The sequence below is a fragment of the Glycine max genome, chromosome 13 (assembly GCF_000004515.6).
Source record: "Glycine max cultivar Williams 82 chromosome 13, Glycine_max_v4.0, whole genome shotgun sequence".
Lineage (NCBI taxonomy): Eukaryota > Viridiplantae > Streptophyta > Magnoliopsida > Fabales > Fabaceae > Glycine > Glycine max.
The window spans coordinates 15,084,636-15,099,562 of NC_038249.2; the positions used below are offsets into that span (position 1 = coordinate 15,084,636).

At 31.4% G+C, this 14,927-nt stretch overlaps 2 protein-coding genes across 4 annotated transcripts; one reads left to right on the plus strand and one right to left on the minus strand.

The window, feature by feature from the left end:
• Window positions 1–1,623: 1,623 nt before the first annotated feature.
• LOC100776757 (reticulon-like protein B16) lies at window positions 1,624–5,324 on the plus strand. 3 transcript variants are annotated; one of them, XM_006593614.4, is made up of 7 exons: window positions 1,624–1,876; window positions 2,451–2,536; window positions 3,186–3,366; window positions 3,453–3,594; window positions 4,016–4,085; window positions 4,585–4,759; window positions 4,864–5,324. In XM_006593614.4, the coding sequence occupies exons 2-6, from the start codon at window positions 2,500–2,502 to the stop codon at window positions 4,749–4,751; spliced, it is 597 nt and encodes a 198-aa protein (XP_006593677.1). In that variant the 5' UTR covers window positions 1,624–1,876; window positions 2,451–2,499; the 3' UTR covers window positions 4,752–4,759; window positions 4,864–5,324. The 3 variants fall into 3 exon arrangements, 2 of the variants coding, with proteins under 2 accessions (XP_006593677.1, XP_003543798.1); XR_005888126.1 differs by having other exon boundaries at window positions 1,625–1,876; window positions 4,585–5,087; window positions 5,170–5,324; XM_003543750.5 differs by having other exon boundaries at window positions 1,625–1,876; window positions 4,585–5,324.
• A 958-nt stretch (window positions 5,325–6,282) lies between these two features.
• Window positions 6,283–9,747, minus strand: LOC100775675 (cyclic dof factor 2). Its single transcript, XM_014765290.3, has 2 exons — window positions 9,365–9,747; window positions 6,283–7,957 (listed from the first exon to the last, which is right to left on the minus strand). Exons 1-2 carry the CDS (start codon window positions 9,539–9,541, stop codon window positions 6,668–6,670), a joined length of 1,467 nt encoding a protein of 488 aa, XP_014620776.1. The 5' UTR covers window positions 9,542–9,747; the 3' UTR covers window positions 6,283–6,667.
• Between the last annotated feature and the right edge of the window lie 5,180 nt (window positions 9,748–14,927).

Here is a 14,927-nt window from a genome sequence, read left to right on the forward strand (position 1 = left end):
TCATTCAAAAAAATCTAAAAAGAATTGGTTTGGTTCAATTTTTGATTTTTTTGAGCGGTTTTCAATTTTTATTTTGGATCCGTTTGAATTTGAACACCTCTAATTTTAATTATTGTTTAACTTTTTACTATATAATTGTACTTCATCTTAAACTTTGTAATTATAATATACTTTTCATTTTTTTACTTATATTTTATAATCTTAACTAAAAATTGAAATAAAAATTAACAAAGTACATAGGAAAATAGAATATATATGAGTTTAGTTAAACTTATTTTTTTTTAAAAAGTGTTTTTTTAATAAAAGAAGCATTTTTTTGTTTAATAATCTAAAACAGATATTTTGGATCGGCTTAACCAACACTAAATTAAGTGAAATGGGTCATAAGGGCCTGTCATTATACATGTATTTGACCAGCACTAAATACCTAATGGGATATAGGAAAAACAAAAAACCATAAAAAATCACTCATGATAATGCCTCCTACATTTATACGTGACAAAAATCACCCATTTTTATAAATACTTTCTTGATTAATCTATCATAATAGTTAAGTTTTTACTTATAATCCATTTTGATAAAATAGCCCATGATTTGATTTACTTCACAAAAATATACTTAATTTCTAATTGCATAACACAAGGGAAAACAGAAAGACTTTTTTTTTTAAGAAAATGAATTTCGATATAATCAAGTCAAGATATAAATATTATCATCCGTTATTATTATTTTATTTCTAAATTTTATTTTGTTAAAATATATTTTCTTTTTTGTCTGCATCTCACACCGAAAACATTTTTTCTTTTACTTCAAGAAAAATCATTAAATAAGAAATAAAATTCACAAAATTTTATAATTTTTAATAAATTTCAACTAATATTAAAATAATAAATTGAAGACTATATTACTTGCATTGTATATGTTCTGTTCGCGGTTTATTCAACTTCAAACAAGCACATTAGTCATTTTTAAAACAAATTTTAAAGGTTAAATTAATTTGTAACACTCTAAATTATTTGAAACTTTTTAATATAGTTTCCAAATTTTTAAAAAAATGTAGCGAGTCTCTAAACTTGTAAAAAATTTGTAATTGAGTCGTTAGGATTTTCATAAGCTCCATAAATTATTATTTTTCTGACAGTTTTAAGCCCTCAAATACTTAATTATTAAAAAAAATTAAAAGATTAAGGATCCCATTGCAATTTTTTTATTTGGTGACCTAATTAAAATTTTCCAATTAGTTTAGAGATATACATATTAATTTAACCAATTTTAAAAAATAATTCTTAGTAATTAGAAGGTTCTCCTAATAAATCATTAAAATAATTTTCAAAATATTTTTTTTTCAATATAATTTTCAAAAGATAAACACTCATTTAAATAATTAAAATAAAAAAGTTTAAAATTTATGTACTAATCATGTAAAATATATTGTTATTTAATAAAAATATTTAAATTATTTTAATACAATTATTTTAAAATTCAACAAATTTATCTTCTATTATTATTAGATGATTACATAAAATTTAAATAACCCTTCTTTTCAAAAAGAAAAAATTGAACCCGCAATATTTTTTGTTCCGAAAAAAAAAAAAGTTATTTGCGATACAAGTCATAATAATAAGCATAGTAGATTGGGACTTGATGACGCTTCTGAGCATTTTCTCGTTCCAAAGAATTGTGAATATTTGAATTGATTCCCCAATTTCATTCAATCTTTCCCTCATCAGTTTTAGGGTTTCGCCTCGCTTCCCTTTCTCACCCATAATTGAGTCTATATTTGATTCAAACTTCTCTCTTTCAACTCTCGGCTTTGCGTTCTCGGCACGACAATACTCATTTTAGGATTTCATTTGATTTTCCTCGGATCTTTCTGGTAAAAACTGCGTAACTGGTTTCAATTTTATTTCTTAATACGTAACATTTGTTGTTGTTGTTGTTGTTGTGGAATGATTTTTGCCAATGGAAAATGTTAATCTTGATTTAGGTTTTCCTTTGATGATATAGTTGCTAGCTTGGATAATAATTCATAACTTGTCTCATTTTTTTTTATTGGCAGATTGTTAATTGTTAATTTTATTAGATTTTTTAGCAAGGGAGATCGAACTCGAGACCTTTCCCCCTTCCTTCTTTCTTAACCACCCAACCAACTTTATATCTCCTAATAATAACTTGTCTCATGGTTAGGATGGTTGTGACTAAAATATGATCTTTGTAATTTTAGTCTTATTTTTCTTCATATCATTGTTTTGTGTGTTTCGATTATCCACTCAAACTTTGGCAAGTGTTTGTTGTTCAAGTGCACGGGGTGCTGTTGTAATTCAGCTGACATGTTGGACTGTCATTTGGCTGAGATGACTGAATTCTGAACAATCATTTTGATGCTTTCTTATTATGAAACTTTGTTGCCGTGGTAATTGACACAGCTAACATGTTGGTTATATATCCAGGTCTGGGGTATCTGCTTGGTAGGACTTCATTTTTGGAGAGTTTAGTTTAATGTCTGAATCAGAAGCTGAGCTTCCTACTGCCTTTGGTATGTTGTAACTTCCCTGATAAGTGTTCACACATTGCCTGGTTTATAATATGCGTTCATTTTGGTGGAGATGTAGATAATTGAGCACGGACACATATATGAACTTTCCCCTGCTCGATGGGATATTGAATCTAAAGTTTCAAATAGTGGTCACAGTAGTGGTTTTCTCATGATCCTTGATACTGTGGGATGTGGTAGACAGATGCAGCTGATGTGGCTGCAATTGTAGTTTTTGAAACTCCAAATACCTTGATATTGCAGCCAAAATTGCAGTCGCAGACCATTGTTTTAAATCTTGATTGAATCTTCAGTAGCCTTTTTTATATATGGATACTTTGCTTCATTATGTACCTGTGGTAATTCAAGTTTGATTTTTCTTCTCTTTTTTTCCATCTGCATATTCTGTTCGTTTGCGTTGGGGGTCAACTTGGTCTTAATCTTAATTGTTTGGATTTGCAATTGAAAATTGTTTTTTGAAAATTTTATTTTTTTCCGTGAAGATTTGATTCCAAACCAGTTAAGGATTTCTTTTAATGAAATACAAACTTAGATAAAATTGCTGAAGGGCATAATTTTGCATGCTGCAGATTTTTGCTATGGGTTCAATATGGTTATACTAGTTCTGATGTTTGCTTTGTTTCTTTTGTAGTTGGTGATGTTCTATTGTGGAAGAGGTGGCATGTTTCCTTGGGTGTCATTGTTGTTGCAACAGTTGCCTGGGTCCTATTTGAGTGGACCAGTTTACCATTTTTAACAATTTGTTCAGATGTCTTGCTGATTTTGATTGTACTGTTGTTTCTGCATGCTAACTATGCTTCCCTTAGAAATAAGTATGAATGCTCTATCCCTTGTATTTTATTTTTTATCATTTTCAACATTAGCACCATGTCATTTGTATCCTTTTCTTCTCAAGCAGACAACCACCAACATTACCTGAACTAGTTGTGTCAGAGGAGATGGTTAATAATGTAGCAGCTTCATTTCGGGTCAAAATCAACAATATGCTTCTTATAGCTCATGACATCACTATTGGCAAGGATTTTAGAATTTTTTTCAAGGTTAGTTTATTTCAGGTTACAGCCTTTCAGGATTGTGGCTTGGGGAAGTGTGACCCAAATAGTTAGTAATTTTTTTTCTAAAGATATATTTTTGTTGTAAAGAATTACAGGTTTTTATGATATTGTCTAGAAAGATTATGCATAATTTGGTAATGTCTTATGAAACATGCTGTCAATAACTCACTACCTTCCTCGAACCTGCTCTGTTGATGTAACACCTTCAAATGTATCATTTGTTTTTCAACAATATCTGCGGGCATTTCTGTTATATCAGCATCTTTTGGGGTTCTCCTAAGTTTTTTCTTTTCTATAGCATAGTGATTTTTGCACCTAGAAATGAGATAATAGAAATTATCAATATTGTATATGACTTGATGGAAAATCAACTGACATAATTCAGTGTCTGCTGTCTACTTGACAGGTGGTGATTTGTCTTTGGCTCTTGTCTGTCATTGGCAGCGTCTTCTCCTTCTTCACACTCGCATATATTGGTATGCTTGCTTCACTAGTCTATTTGGTAAAATCAATTTGTGATGTCTCTCACTGAGACCATCCTTTCTCATTGATGTATAGCAAAATCCGTACATCATTTTTGGGTGTTTCAGTTTCACTTGAACCTTTTGGCTTTCCTTACAGTGCCTTTTCTCTTGTTTGGTTTTTTGTGGGTTGTGTTGGAGGCCCTTTGTGTCCAACTCTATGCAATGTAATCCTTCTAAAACCTTCATTGTTGTATTTGCATGGTTTCCATTTAACCCATTGGATGTTTGCAAACTCATGATTAGGTGCTTTTGAACCTATTTGCATGTCACAAGTCCTAATTGAAATCTTCATCTGTTATGTTTTGTGGACTGGAGAGTCATTTTGACAGCTAATTTTCTTGAACAACACATGTATATCCTTCATGTCTCAACACGAGTTGGGGATATATATGACCATCTGTTAATTTTATTTATTTATTTATTTACATATCTTCCTCTTTAATGGTGACAGGAACCCTGATGATGATTACTATCCCTGCATTGTACCACAAATATGGAGGTTATGTAGATAAATGTTGTGGACTTATACATAGCCAATTTTCAAAACATTATAGGATAGTAGATGAGAGTGTTTTCAACAGACTGCCACGGAATATATCAAAGGACAAAGAATCTTGATTTCCAAGGTCTTCCAACCCAGTTCATGTTCCTTGTGTGAAATTAACTATTATGTTTTTGTTGGTTGTGTTGTTTAGAATCTTACCAAGCATCATATATGTATGGGAGACAGCTTTGTAGTTGAGATGTTGCTCAAGTCAACTGCCTCGTGGTAACTGCTTTCATTTCTGGACTTCGAAGAAAGGTTTCAACTTGTGTACATAGTTTGAGGATTTTGATGCCGGATTTTGGTGATCATTTGTTAAAATCTTCGGGAAAAAGTGATAGAAGTTGCACCGATCGATGACAGACGCAGTCAGCAGTATTTGAATATATTGTCACTATTTTTCTTTTAATGTAATGCTTCTTACTTACATGTGCCAGATAAATTTTTTAACTGATTTTATAAAATAACTTATAACGTGTAGTTCTTTTTTAGGTCCTGCCTAAGTTATTGCCAAAGGCATTCGGGAGTGATTGACATTATTGGTATTTTTTATTCTGATTGTGTTGGTATGAGAAATGTTAAACATTAGCACTCGTAACACACTTTTTGTAAACACATTTTTTTATTATAGTGGATCAGATTTCTTATTTAATAGCCTTTACATTTAATAACCTTTACATGTGATTTTGTAATTCTTAATAAATTTTAAATAATAATATAAGGTGTGTTAAAAGAAGTATGTTAGAGAATATCTTACGAGTATTGTTGATATGGCGAATGCATTTATTTTTGTTGGATTGTTTCTTGAAACTATCTAACAAGAGTCATGCAAAACCCTATTTTCATTAGCTTTTAAATTTGAATCACATCTTCTGCCTCAAGCTATCTGCGACATTGTCATTTCATTTTGCTTTCAACACATACATAGAGCACTTTCTTTCCCTCGCCACTTTTTCTTTTCCCCTTAGGCATATCCCACTGCCCGGTACATTCCCCCAAGAGGAATCCCACAACTCTGTTGGCTTATGGATCAAGGAGACATCAACAGTAACTGGTTGGTCTAGAAGCCTTATCTTACTTTCCCTCAAAAAACCAAAATTTGCAATATGGTTGAACAGCATTAAGAGTATCTTGTTGCAACCCCACTTCCTCCTGTTAACTTTTTGGGACGCAACAATCAAGGCATGGCTATGGTTAGGGCAAAGGAGTCTGTATACCATGTAATGTGTACCATCCCTTGCTCCGGCATGTGGTCCAAAATATTTTGGACACAAACTTGACCCAGCAAGCATAATATTCACATCTGTAATTATATTTTTGTATAAAGAAAATTGGATTAATTAGAATTTTGAAGGCCTACAAAATAGAAGGAATAACTACAAAAGGTTCATCTTCATTGTAGGACCTCCCTTGAGCTGCTACAAAAGGTTCATCTTCATTGTATGACCTCCCTTGAGCTGTGCGCCACCACAAAACATAGCTAGGCTGGAGAGTTTGAATATATATCATTAATGTTATGTTCAGGTCTCAATTTTTCTTAGTGATTTGAGAGCATACACGTAGTGAGAAACATACGTTATATAACAGAATAAAAATTCAATTTGAAATCGAATTCTTATTTACATGCATATTGAGATCATGGAAAACAAATACATTGTGTCTCTCTAGGCCACATAAAATCACCTATGTACAAGAAATAAGAACTAAGAAAGGCATCGAAACAAAAGGGGAGTAAAATTGTCGAGCCACAATCTATTGTGAGATACCCTCAAAAGAGAAGGCTCTTCTTTCCTTAAAAGAATGCAAGGAAAACTAACTGTAACATTTGTTTCAATTTATTCCGTTGACCAACAAGAAGACGTAACTCTTACAAAAAAAAATGGCTAGTGAATCAATATGTGACTTCCTCAAGTACAGTGAAATACTGCCATGTCAGTTGGCTCATCTACTGCTGCATCCAAGACACAATTACAAATTATAAGCTACAGGATTATGAGGTCTCCTGAAAGTTAATTGACCTAGAGAGTGCTGCTGGATTGGCATGAAGGACAGGTGAGTTTTTTATTACACGATTTTTTTCACCACCCTGTGATGGGAGTGATTTGAAGAGTCCTCCCCCAGGAAATAAGTCTGCTTTATTATTTTTAATACCTAGTGTTGTCCATATAGAGGTTTTTGCTGCTTCTCCTAGGTCATCAATCCTCAATGTTTTCGGAACCCATAGACACTTTTCTTTATTATTTTCCTTGCTATGTTCATCCTCAACTGCTACCCCATTTGATTTATGCATGTTTTCTTCCCTTGAATGTTTGCCCAAGGTTAGTGAGTTAGGACCAGAGTTAGACACTGTACTATTCAGTAATGATGGTTGCGCTAGCCATGGGATGCTCCGTGCACCCGGTATAGTAAGACTCCAATAAGCTGCTGCAGGATAGAGAGGCATGGTAAATCCTTGTGGGAAAAAAGGAGGTGGTAATGGTACCGGGGAGTTCCACGGTGCTGGATTCCAAGGGAAAGGCCAAGGGGCACCAGGAAAGTAGGGAACATGAGGTGGGAAGGGATGACAATTCTCTATGACTTGTTCTTGGGACCTATTGGTGGTTTCACCTTTCATTGGCTTCGTTGACGTGTCAGAAGATTTATTGGAATCATCATTCACTTTCTCTCCACCAACATAAGTAACAGGAATTTCTAGTTCTTCAGAGCCATTAAATCCATTTGTTGTGGAATTGTTCACTGCTTTATCAGCAAGGTTCAAAACAGATGTCATTGATTCACACAAGGGTCTATCAGACCCATATGCAAGGAGTGTGGCATTACAGTTCAAGGAAGGATTACTGACTCCATTTGACAAGTCCGGCTGGGAACTCGAGAGTGCTGCTTCAGGAACAGTTATATGACGATACTGCGAAGCAAAATTCTTGTTCTTTCTGCGACCAGCACCCACAGGAACATTCCTCATCACTCCACCAGCAGTCCAGTATCTCTGGCAATTCTTGCAGAAATGACGGGGTTGGTTGACATTGTAATTATTGTAGTAGCAGAACTTGGTGTCCATGCTATTGCAGCGGGGGCAAGGCAGTATTTTGTCCGGCTTTCTCAGTGTTTTATTTTGTGAATTTTCACCTTGTTCTTGCTCAGTCTTTTTTGAAGTTTTCAATGTAAGATCCTCCTTCTCGGTAGAGGGGTTAATAGACCCTTCCCCTGATCTTGAGACAGTATCAAGATTGGTCACTTCATCTTCCTTCTTACTCTCAGTTGTTTCCTCTCCCATTATGTCCTGCATTCATAAAAACAGCTGCTGAGTATGTTGTTATTATAAACTAAAAATTTAATATAAGAATTAATACATTAGTGTATGAAAAGGATGGCTCATAATTTTACTGTGTTAGATTTCTGCCTTCTGCAATTACATATGTTTGTCCAAGTCACAAAATAAATTTAACTAAAAATAAACTTTGAAACACAGAAAAAAATAATGTTAATATTGACAATGCTGCATGGAAAGCCAGTTCACTGGGATTAGGAGAAAACAAATTCAGTACCACAACATCTAAGGAAAAGAAAAACAAAATCTCCATCCCTTGTTTCGGACTTGCAGGGCAATGTCAATTATCAAAATCCCAAAATGCCGTGGTTCATCAACAAACATGTTAATCCAATATTTCCTCAAAAGGTTAAGGTTGAAAATATTACCATCCAACTCCATTCAATGACAGGCTAAAACCAAGGGAAATGAGAATAATTGAAAAGGCAATCAAACAGGAACGTTGTACAGCAAAATTGAATAATATTGAATTTATTTGAAGAACTATGAGCTGAGTATCTGCAGCTGCAGCTCCATTATTCTTTTCTTAGAAGATAGAACAACAATTATGAACTCAAAAGAAGACAAGGCTAACAGTAATTATAGACAAAAATTCAACTACCCAAAAAACCAAAGCAAAAAGTATAGTGAAATGAGCTTGAAACTGTAAGATGGAGTGTTTTCAATTCTTCTGTTTCCAGATTTAGAAAGAATGATATATAAAATTGAAAAGTCAAATAGAAAAGGCATTTTATCAACTAAGAACGATTCGTCATTTGCTACCAGAAATATTAGGTGAAATCAGAAAAAGAAAGGAAAAATCAGATTGATGTCTATAGATGTTCATATTTAACACACAAATAAGAATTTAGAAGCTGAACTGCAAACATACAAAGAGATGCCACCAGTGTCCAAGAACCAGCAAGTAAAGAAAATATACACACAAGTAAGCCCAGAAACAAATTGAAAATTGCTCAAATAATGCTAAACTCATGCTGCAGTTTCAAAACTACAACATTGCTGAAGATTCAATCCAAATGCTGATACCATTAGAGCAACATAACTGTCGCAATTCAAACCATCAGAAACTCCAACAGCATAAAGTCAAATATAGCATGAAAAACACTTGCACAGTTGCACAAGTGAATTAAAGTTGTAAATGTTGAAACAAAACAATAATGAACACCTCAGATCGAACAAAACCCAAATCTCAACTGAACACTAAACCCCTTCAAACAAAACCAAAACATAAAATTACAAGACAGTACAAGTAATCAACAAAATCTCTGATGCCTACAAACCAAGAAACTAACATCGACCCACTAAATCTTTTCGCATTTCCAATATAGGGCCACTCTCAAAATCAATAATTTTTCACACCTGCTGAATCTCGTGTTCTTCACCATCCCCATTGACACTTGAAGAACCACGGTTCTGACCAACACTGTCACCAAAAACATCACCAGAAGAAAATGCCGGAGCTCCGGCGGGGATCTCCGGTGCCGGGATCGTATTCCCGAAGAGCTTCATCATCGTTGAGTCTTTTGCCTCCAACATTTCTGTTTCTTTGGTTTTTTATTTTTCTTTCTTTTTAACTTTTCTAACACTCTTTCGGTAATCATTATTGTGTTAATTAATGTTATATCATCGTTAACTTATTTATAAATTTTATTGGTTACTGTTAATATTGTTAATATTATAAAGAATATAGGTAAAAACTTAAAATAATAATTATTTTAGATAATTTTTTTCTTATTAGGACAATTGTAATGAAACGGATAAAGAATAAGGATAAATAATCTTAAAAATGCCGCGTGTTTTTTTATTTTTTGTTTTTTGGGTTGTTTCTGAAAAGTGAAAAGTTTTAGAGAGTGTGTGTGGTGGCACGTTGTGTGTGGGAAAGAGTGTTGTGGTTGTTTGATTGTGCACTTTTTTGTTTGTTGATACGGTGAGGTGAAGAAGGAAGCAGATGGAGACTGCCATGGGGTGATGCTATGCCAGATATGCAACAATGATTTTGAGCCACAACCACTTTGTGGCAATTCAAAGATGCTTCTCTTTCTCACTCTTCTCTTTCATTGAATTGCCAAATACACCACGTCTCTTGTTTTGATGACGCAGAAGAGCTTTTCAATTGAGTAAAGAAGAGTACATATTATGGCAGCTCGAAGACTTATTTATTGACTAACACATGTTAAATTTATCACAGAAATTATGAATTAATTTTTTTAAATATATTTTTATAAGGGACAAGAGATTAAGAGTAATTAAGTTTTATATTGAATATTAGTCTCATAACTAATTAAAATAGTAAAACTTGTAAATGGAAAAATATATTTTGACATTTAAGTCCTAAGGGATGTAGACACTTGAAAAAGATAAGAAGAGATGAAAGGTAAATGATTAATAAGATTGATGATATGATGTGAAGAGAAGAGAGATAGAGAAAAATGAAAATTGTTGGTGAGATATTTAAAAATTTTGGATGTCAAAATATTATCACTTGATGTAAAAAGGGGTAGATATATAGGTCAACATCTGTGATTTAATATTTTAAAATAATTCAAAGTAAGCCTATGCTTCCTCTTTTGTTGTAGTGGATGTAGGGTTGGATTTTGGTTTGGATGGAGTGGGGGTGGGTTCCAGCACAGGCTTTCGGAATGCCTGTTTTGGAATGAGTATTTTAGAATTTTTATTTCGGAATCGTTATTTCAAAAGAAAAAATGCTTTCAGAATTATTTTTCCATAAGTAAAAATGTTTCTAGAATGACATTTTCATAAGAAAAAAATGATTTTGAAATGGTCTTTTCGTAAGAAAAAATTGCTTATGCAATGATTATTCCGAAAGCATTTTTGCTTATGAAATAGCCTTTCCGGAAGTGTTGTATAGTCTAGAATGGTAATTCTGGAAGCAAAGTTATTTTTTTTAGTGTTATGGAACACTTACCCTAGAAGGTAAAATTATTTTTATTGTTGTGGAACACTTATTCTGGAAGCTATTTTTTATCGTTACGTAATCCCTACCAAAAGCTATTTTTTTTACTTTTATAGAACACCTATTCTAGAAGTTATTTTTTACGTTATGGAACGCCAATTCTAGAATGATATAATATGAAAAGGATAATTTGGGATTTTTAAAAATTAGGAGGTGCAGGATTCAATACGGGAGGTGCAAGATTCAAATTCCTTCCAATAAATAGCATGTGAATTCGGGTCCTACTTCTTATTTCATCCAGCTAAGGAGACTTTTGCTTTCTGCACCCCACGTATTTTTACTTGCATCTCTTTATTTTGAAATATCCCAAAATTATCCTTCTTGTAAGTTCCCCTTACCCTTGCTGGAGTTTCTAGGGGTGTTCAAAATCGAACTAAATCATTTGTAACCCTTCAAATCGATCCAAAAATACTGAAAACTGCTTAAACCGAAAATTGAAAAAAATTAAAAACTAAAAACTCGCATTCTTTTTGGGGTTTGGTTCGGTTTTTGGATCTTGTTATAAAAAACTGAACCAAACAACATATTATAATTATATTTATTTTTATTGTGATGATTAATAATAAGAATTAAATAATTTATTACTTTTCATTTGCTTTATATTTAGATGCATATTTTACTTCCATATGGTAAAAAGGATGTATTAATATTGTTAAAAATTAGTGTTAAATAACAAGTGATGCATATACTACTATTATGATACAAAAGAGTTGGTGATATCATTTTCTATTAATGCTAACTAGAAGTCAAAATAATAATTTTTAACTAAAATATATTAAACAAAATTAAAAAAAATATAACATGATAATTATGTAAGTTTAGTCAATAGATTTTAAATTATGATAATAGATTAAAAAAGTCAAATAGAATCAAACCAAATTGCAAAAGTTTGATTTGGTTTGGTTCAAATTTAAGATTATATTCAAACTGAATAACATTTTTATTTTATGTTTAATTCAAATGACTTTTTGTCTAAAAATCAAATCATACCACACCACTAATAACACCCTTGGAAGCTTCTCCACTTAGCTCCCTTAACCTCAACACTGTACCTCTATCTCAAAGCATTTTGACTTTGTATTTGGCACCTATGATTTTTTATTTTTTATTTTTACTAACTGACGACATGTATTCAATATGACTACAGGTAGGCCTGATCCAATTTTTCAAGCATTACAGCTTGGAAAGTTGACCCTTCAATCAAAAGGAACTTGCTATTTACAGCCCCATTTTCCTAAGTACAACTCATCCCTTCTCTTTAGATTTTAATCATCCACTATAACATTTTTCCTTAAATAGGTACACCCCTTGTAACCCCTCTTCTTCTCTTCCATAAACCCCACTCTTCACAAACATACTCCTACTTATCTCCTATCAATTGGTATTCATTTCATTATACATCTTACTAGCACAATAAGCCATGTTATTTTAGAAAGACATTTTCGGTGGTAGTAAAACATACCTTAACGAATGCACTTAATGAGTCGTTGCAATCATTGATGTGTGCATGTTTATTTGAATTTTGTAGACCTGAAGTTGAGAGACACACTAGAGACATGGAGTTAAGTGGCTAAAAACACATTCAAAATTGGCTATGCACAAAACAATGTCAAAAGCTATTGCCAAAAACTTGGTTTTGCAATTAAGGTGTATAATAGATTAAATTAGTGATCACTATACCTTGAAATGCAGTACCACGTGAAGAAAAACACACAATATTACACATAATAAAGATGGAAAATGCAGTATAATGTAATGAATATGTGGTGAAGATGAGGTTCAGAATTAGAATTTAAAGAACAATAAAAATATGATGAAAATAAGATTTTAGATGAGATTCAAAATTATGGTTTAGAGAACAATAAAGATAGGATGAAAATAAAATTTTAAAAGACTAAAAAACATGAAGGGTGTAAGTTAAGGGATTAAAAGGATAAATATGATAGGAAAAATATAAAAAGGAAGATGAAGTGTGCTTAGAAAATTAGATGGTGTAAATAGCATGTGCCCAATCAAAATTGTCCAACTTTAACCCATGGGATGAGCTTAGCCAGCCCAGTGTTAAATTTTAAGAAATTTGAAAACCTATGTTGGAAATTTTAGTGAATTATTGATAAAATAAAGAGTAAAATATGCTTTTGATTTTTATAAAATTTCCAAGTTTAGTCTTAATTCTTTTAATTTTTTTAATCCATTTTTAATTCCTCTAATTTTGAAATGCCTGATTTTATGTCTCAAATACTATTTGAACTTTTTTTTTATCTCTTTATAAACCACAATTTAAAGTACTTTAAAAAGGATTAAAAGAGGTGTATTTAAAATTGAAAGGGATGAAAATTGGACATTTCAAAATTAGAGGGACAAAGATCAGATAAAACTTTGGAGGAACTAAAATTGAACTTTAAAATTTTTGGAGGAACCAAAAATATATTTTATCTTAAAATGAATAACTTTTTCTGTTAAAAATAACTTACTATATGAGAATGTAAAATGTTTATAATTCATATAAAATATTACTTACTTAAAAGAATTAATTAATTTTTATTTTAGTTTCAAGAAGTATCCTGGATTTATTTTTACTAAAATATGTGTTTTTTAAATTTTTGCTACATAGGATGACTGGTGCCTTGCATTCATCCCTTGTCTTTTTGCAAGTGTCAGGCTAAGGTTTGACACCACTATAGGAAGAGTGGTGTAAATAGGTAGAGGTTTGTTTTGTCTCTTGCAAAAGAGGTGTCACCCTGGTTGTTTCACCTTGTTTTCTCGTTTACAAAGGAGGCGCCACCCTACAAACTAAAAAAAATGACAACAAAGATTTCCTATTATGTTTTTTTTTTCTACAAAGTACAAAAAATGACAACAAATATTTTCTACTATATTTTTTTCTACAAATATTTTTTTATACATAGTAAAAAAAATGGAAACAAATATTTTCTACTATATTTTATTTTCTACAAGTATATTTTTTATACAAAGTAAAAAAAAAATCAAAACAGATTTTATGATGAATGCATTGATGATTTCTTAAGTGTGGTTTTGGGCAAAAAATCTATTGTCATTTTTTTACTTTGTAGAAAAAAATATAGTAGAAAATATATGTTGCCCTTTTTTTACTTTGTAGAAAAAAATATTATCATGCATTTTAGAAAATATCTAAAAACAAGGACACATGGTTTTTGAAAAAATATCTTTACATTGTTTTTGAAAAGTCTCATCAAAGTGCTCTAAGTCCCTATAAATATTTTTTTTATAAATACATGTATTCTCAGGATGATACCATCCTATTTGAGACATGAACATATACATATATAACAGTACAATTATCTGAAGAATAAAAAAACAGTACAACTAATTCTCCCAATGCAAATTCTTTTTATAACAAAATTCAAACTCAAGATATTATTATAGAAAAATTAAACATAAACACTTGAACCAACTTATTATTTGAACCATCAAACTAGTAGAAAAGACACATCAATTATTTTAAAACCAAGTATTAAATACCAACAAAGAGTAGCTTAGTCGGTAAATAACTCAGCCTTTTAACTATGCTAACAAATGTTTGATTCTTGATTTATATATATAGAGAGGAGAGGGGAGGGAAGGAGGTGAGATCTAGTTACTTCAAGAGTATTTCTAAAAAAATTATTTTTCATTCTGATCATTTATAATTTTCTTTAAAATCTGATGGTTTTAATGCATCTCTACTTAATCTTAACCATTAAATTTTAAAAAAATAAAAATACAAAGTATTACAAGAAAATAATTTACTATTAACTAAATTTAGCGACTCATTAATATTAGTGTAAGTAAAACTTTAATGATGAATTTTTAAAATTTACATATAAATTTTATTTATCACTAAAGTTAATTTTTTCTGCACATAGTATGACCGAATTGATATTAGAGATAATATTTACTTTAGTAATCTTTAAATTTCAAAAGATT

What these genes read in the sequence shown, in the direction of transcription:
- LOC100775675 (XM_014765290.3), bottom strand. Translation starts at nt 9,541, where the DNA reads ATGTTGGAGGCAAAAGACTCAACGATGATGAAGCTCTTCGGGAATACG. An exon ending in AAGAACACGAGATTCAGCAG is followed by an intron (nt 7,958 to 9,364) that starts GTGTGAAAAATT and finishes TTATGAATGCAG; the next exon opens with GACATAATGGGAGAGGAAAC.
- LOC100776757 (XM_006593614.4), top strand. Translation starts at nt 2,500, where the DNA reads ATGTCTGAATCAGAAGCTGAGCTTCCTACTGCCTTTG. An exon ending in ATTTTAGAATTTTTTTCAAG is followed by an intron (nt 3,595 to 4,015) that starts GTTAGTTTATTT and finishes TCTACTTGACAG; the next exon opens with GTGGTGATTTGTCTTTGGCT. An exon ending in CTTCACACTCGCATATATTG is followed by an intron (nt 4,086 to 4,584) that starts GTATGCTTGCTT and finishes TAATGGTGACAG; the next exon opens with GAACCCTGATGATGATTACT.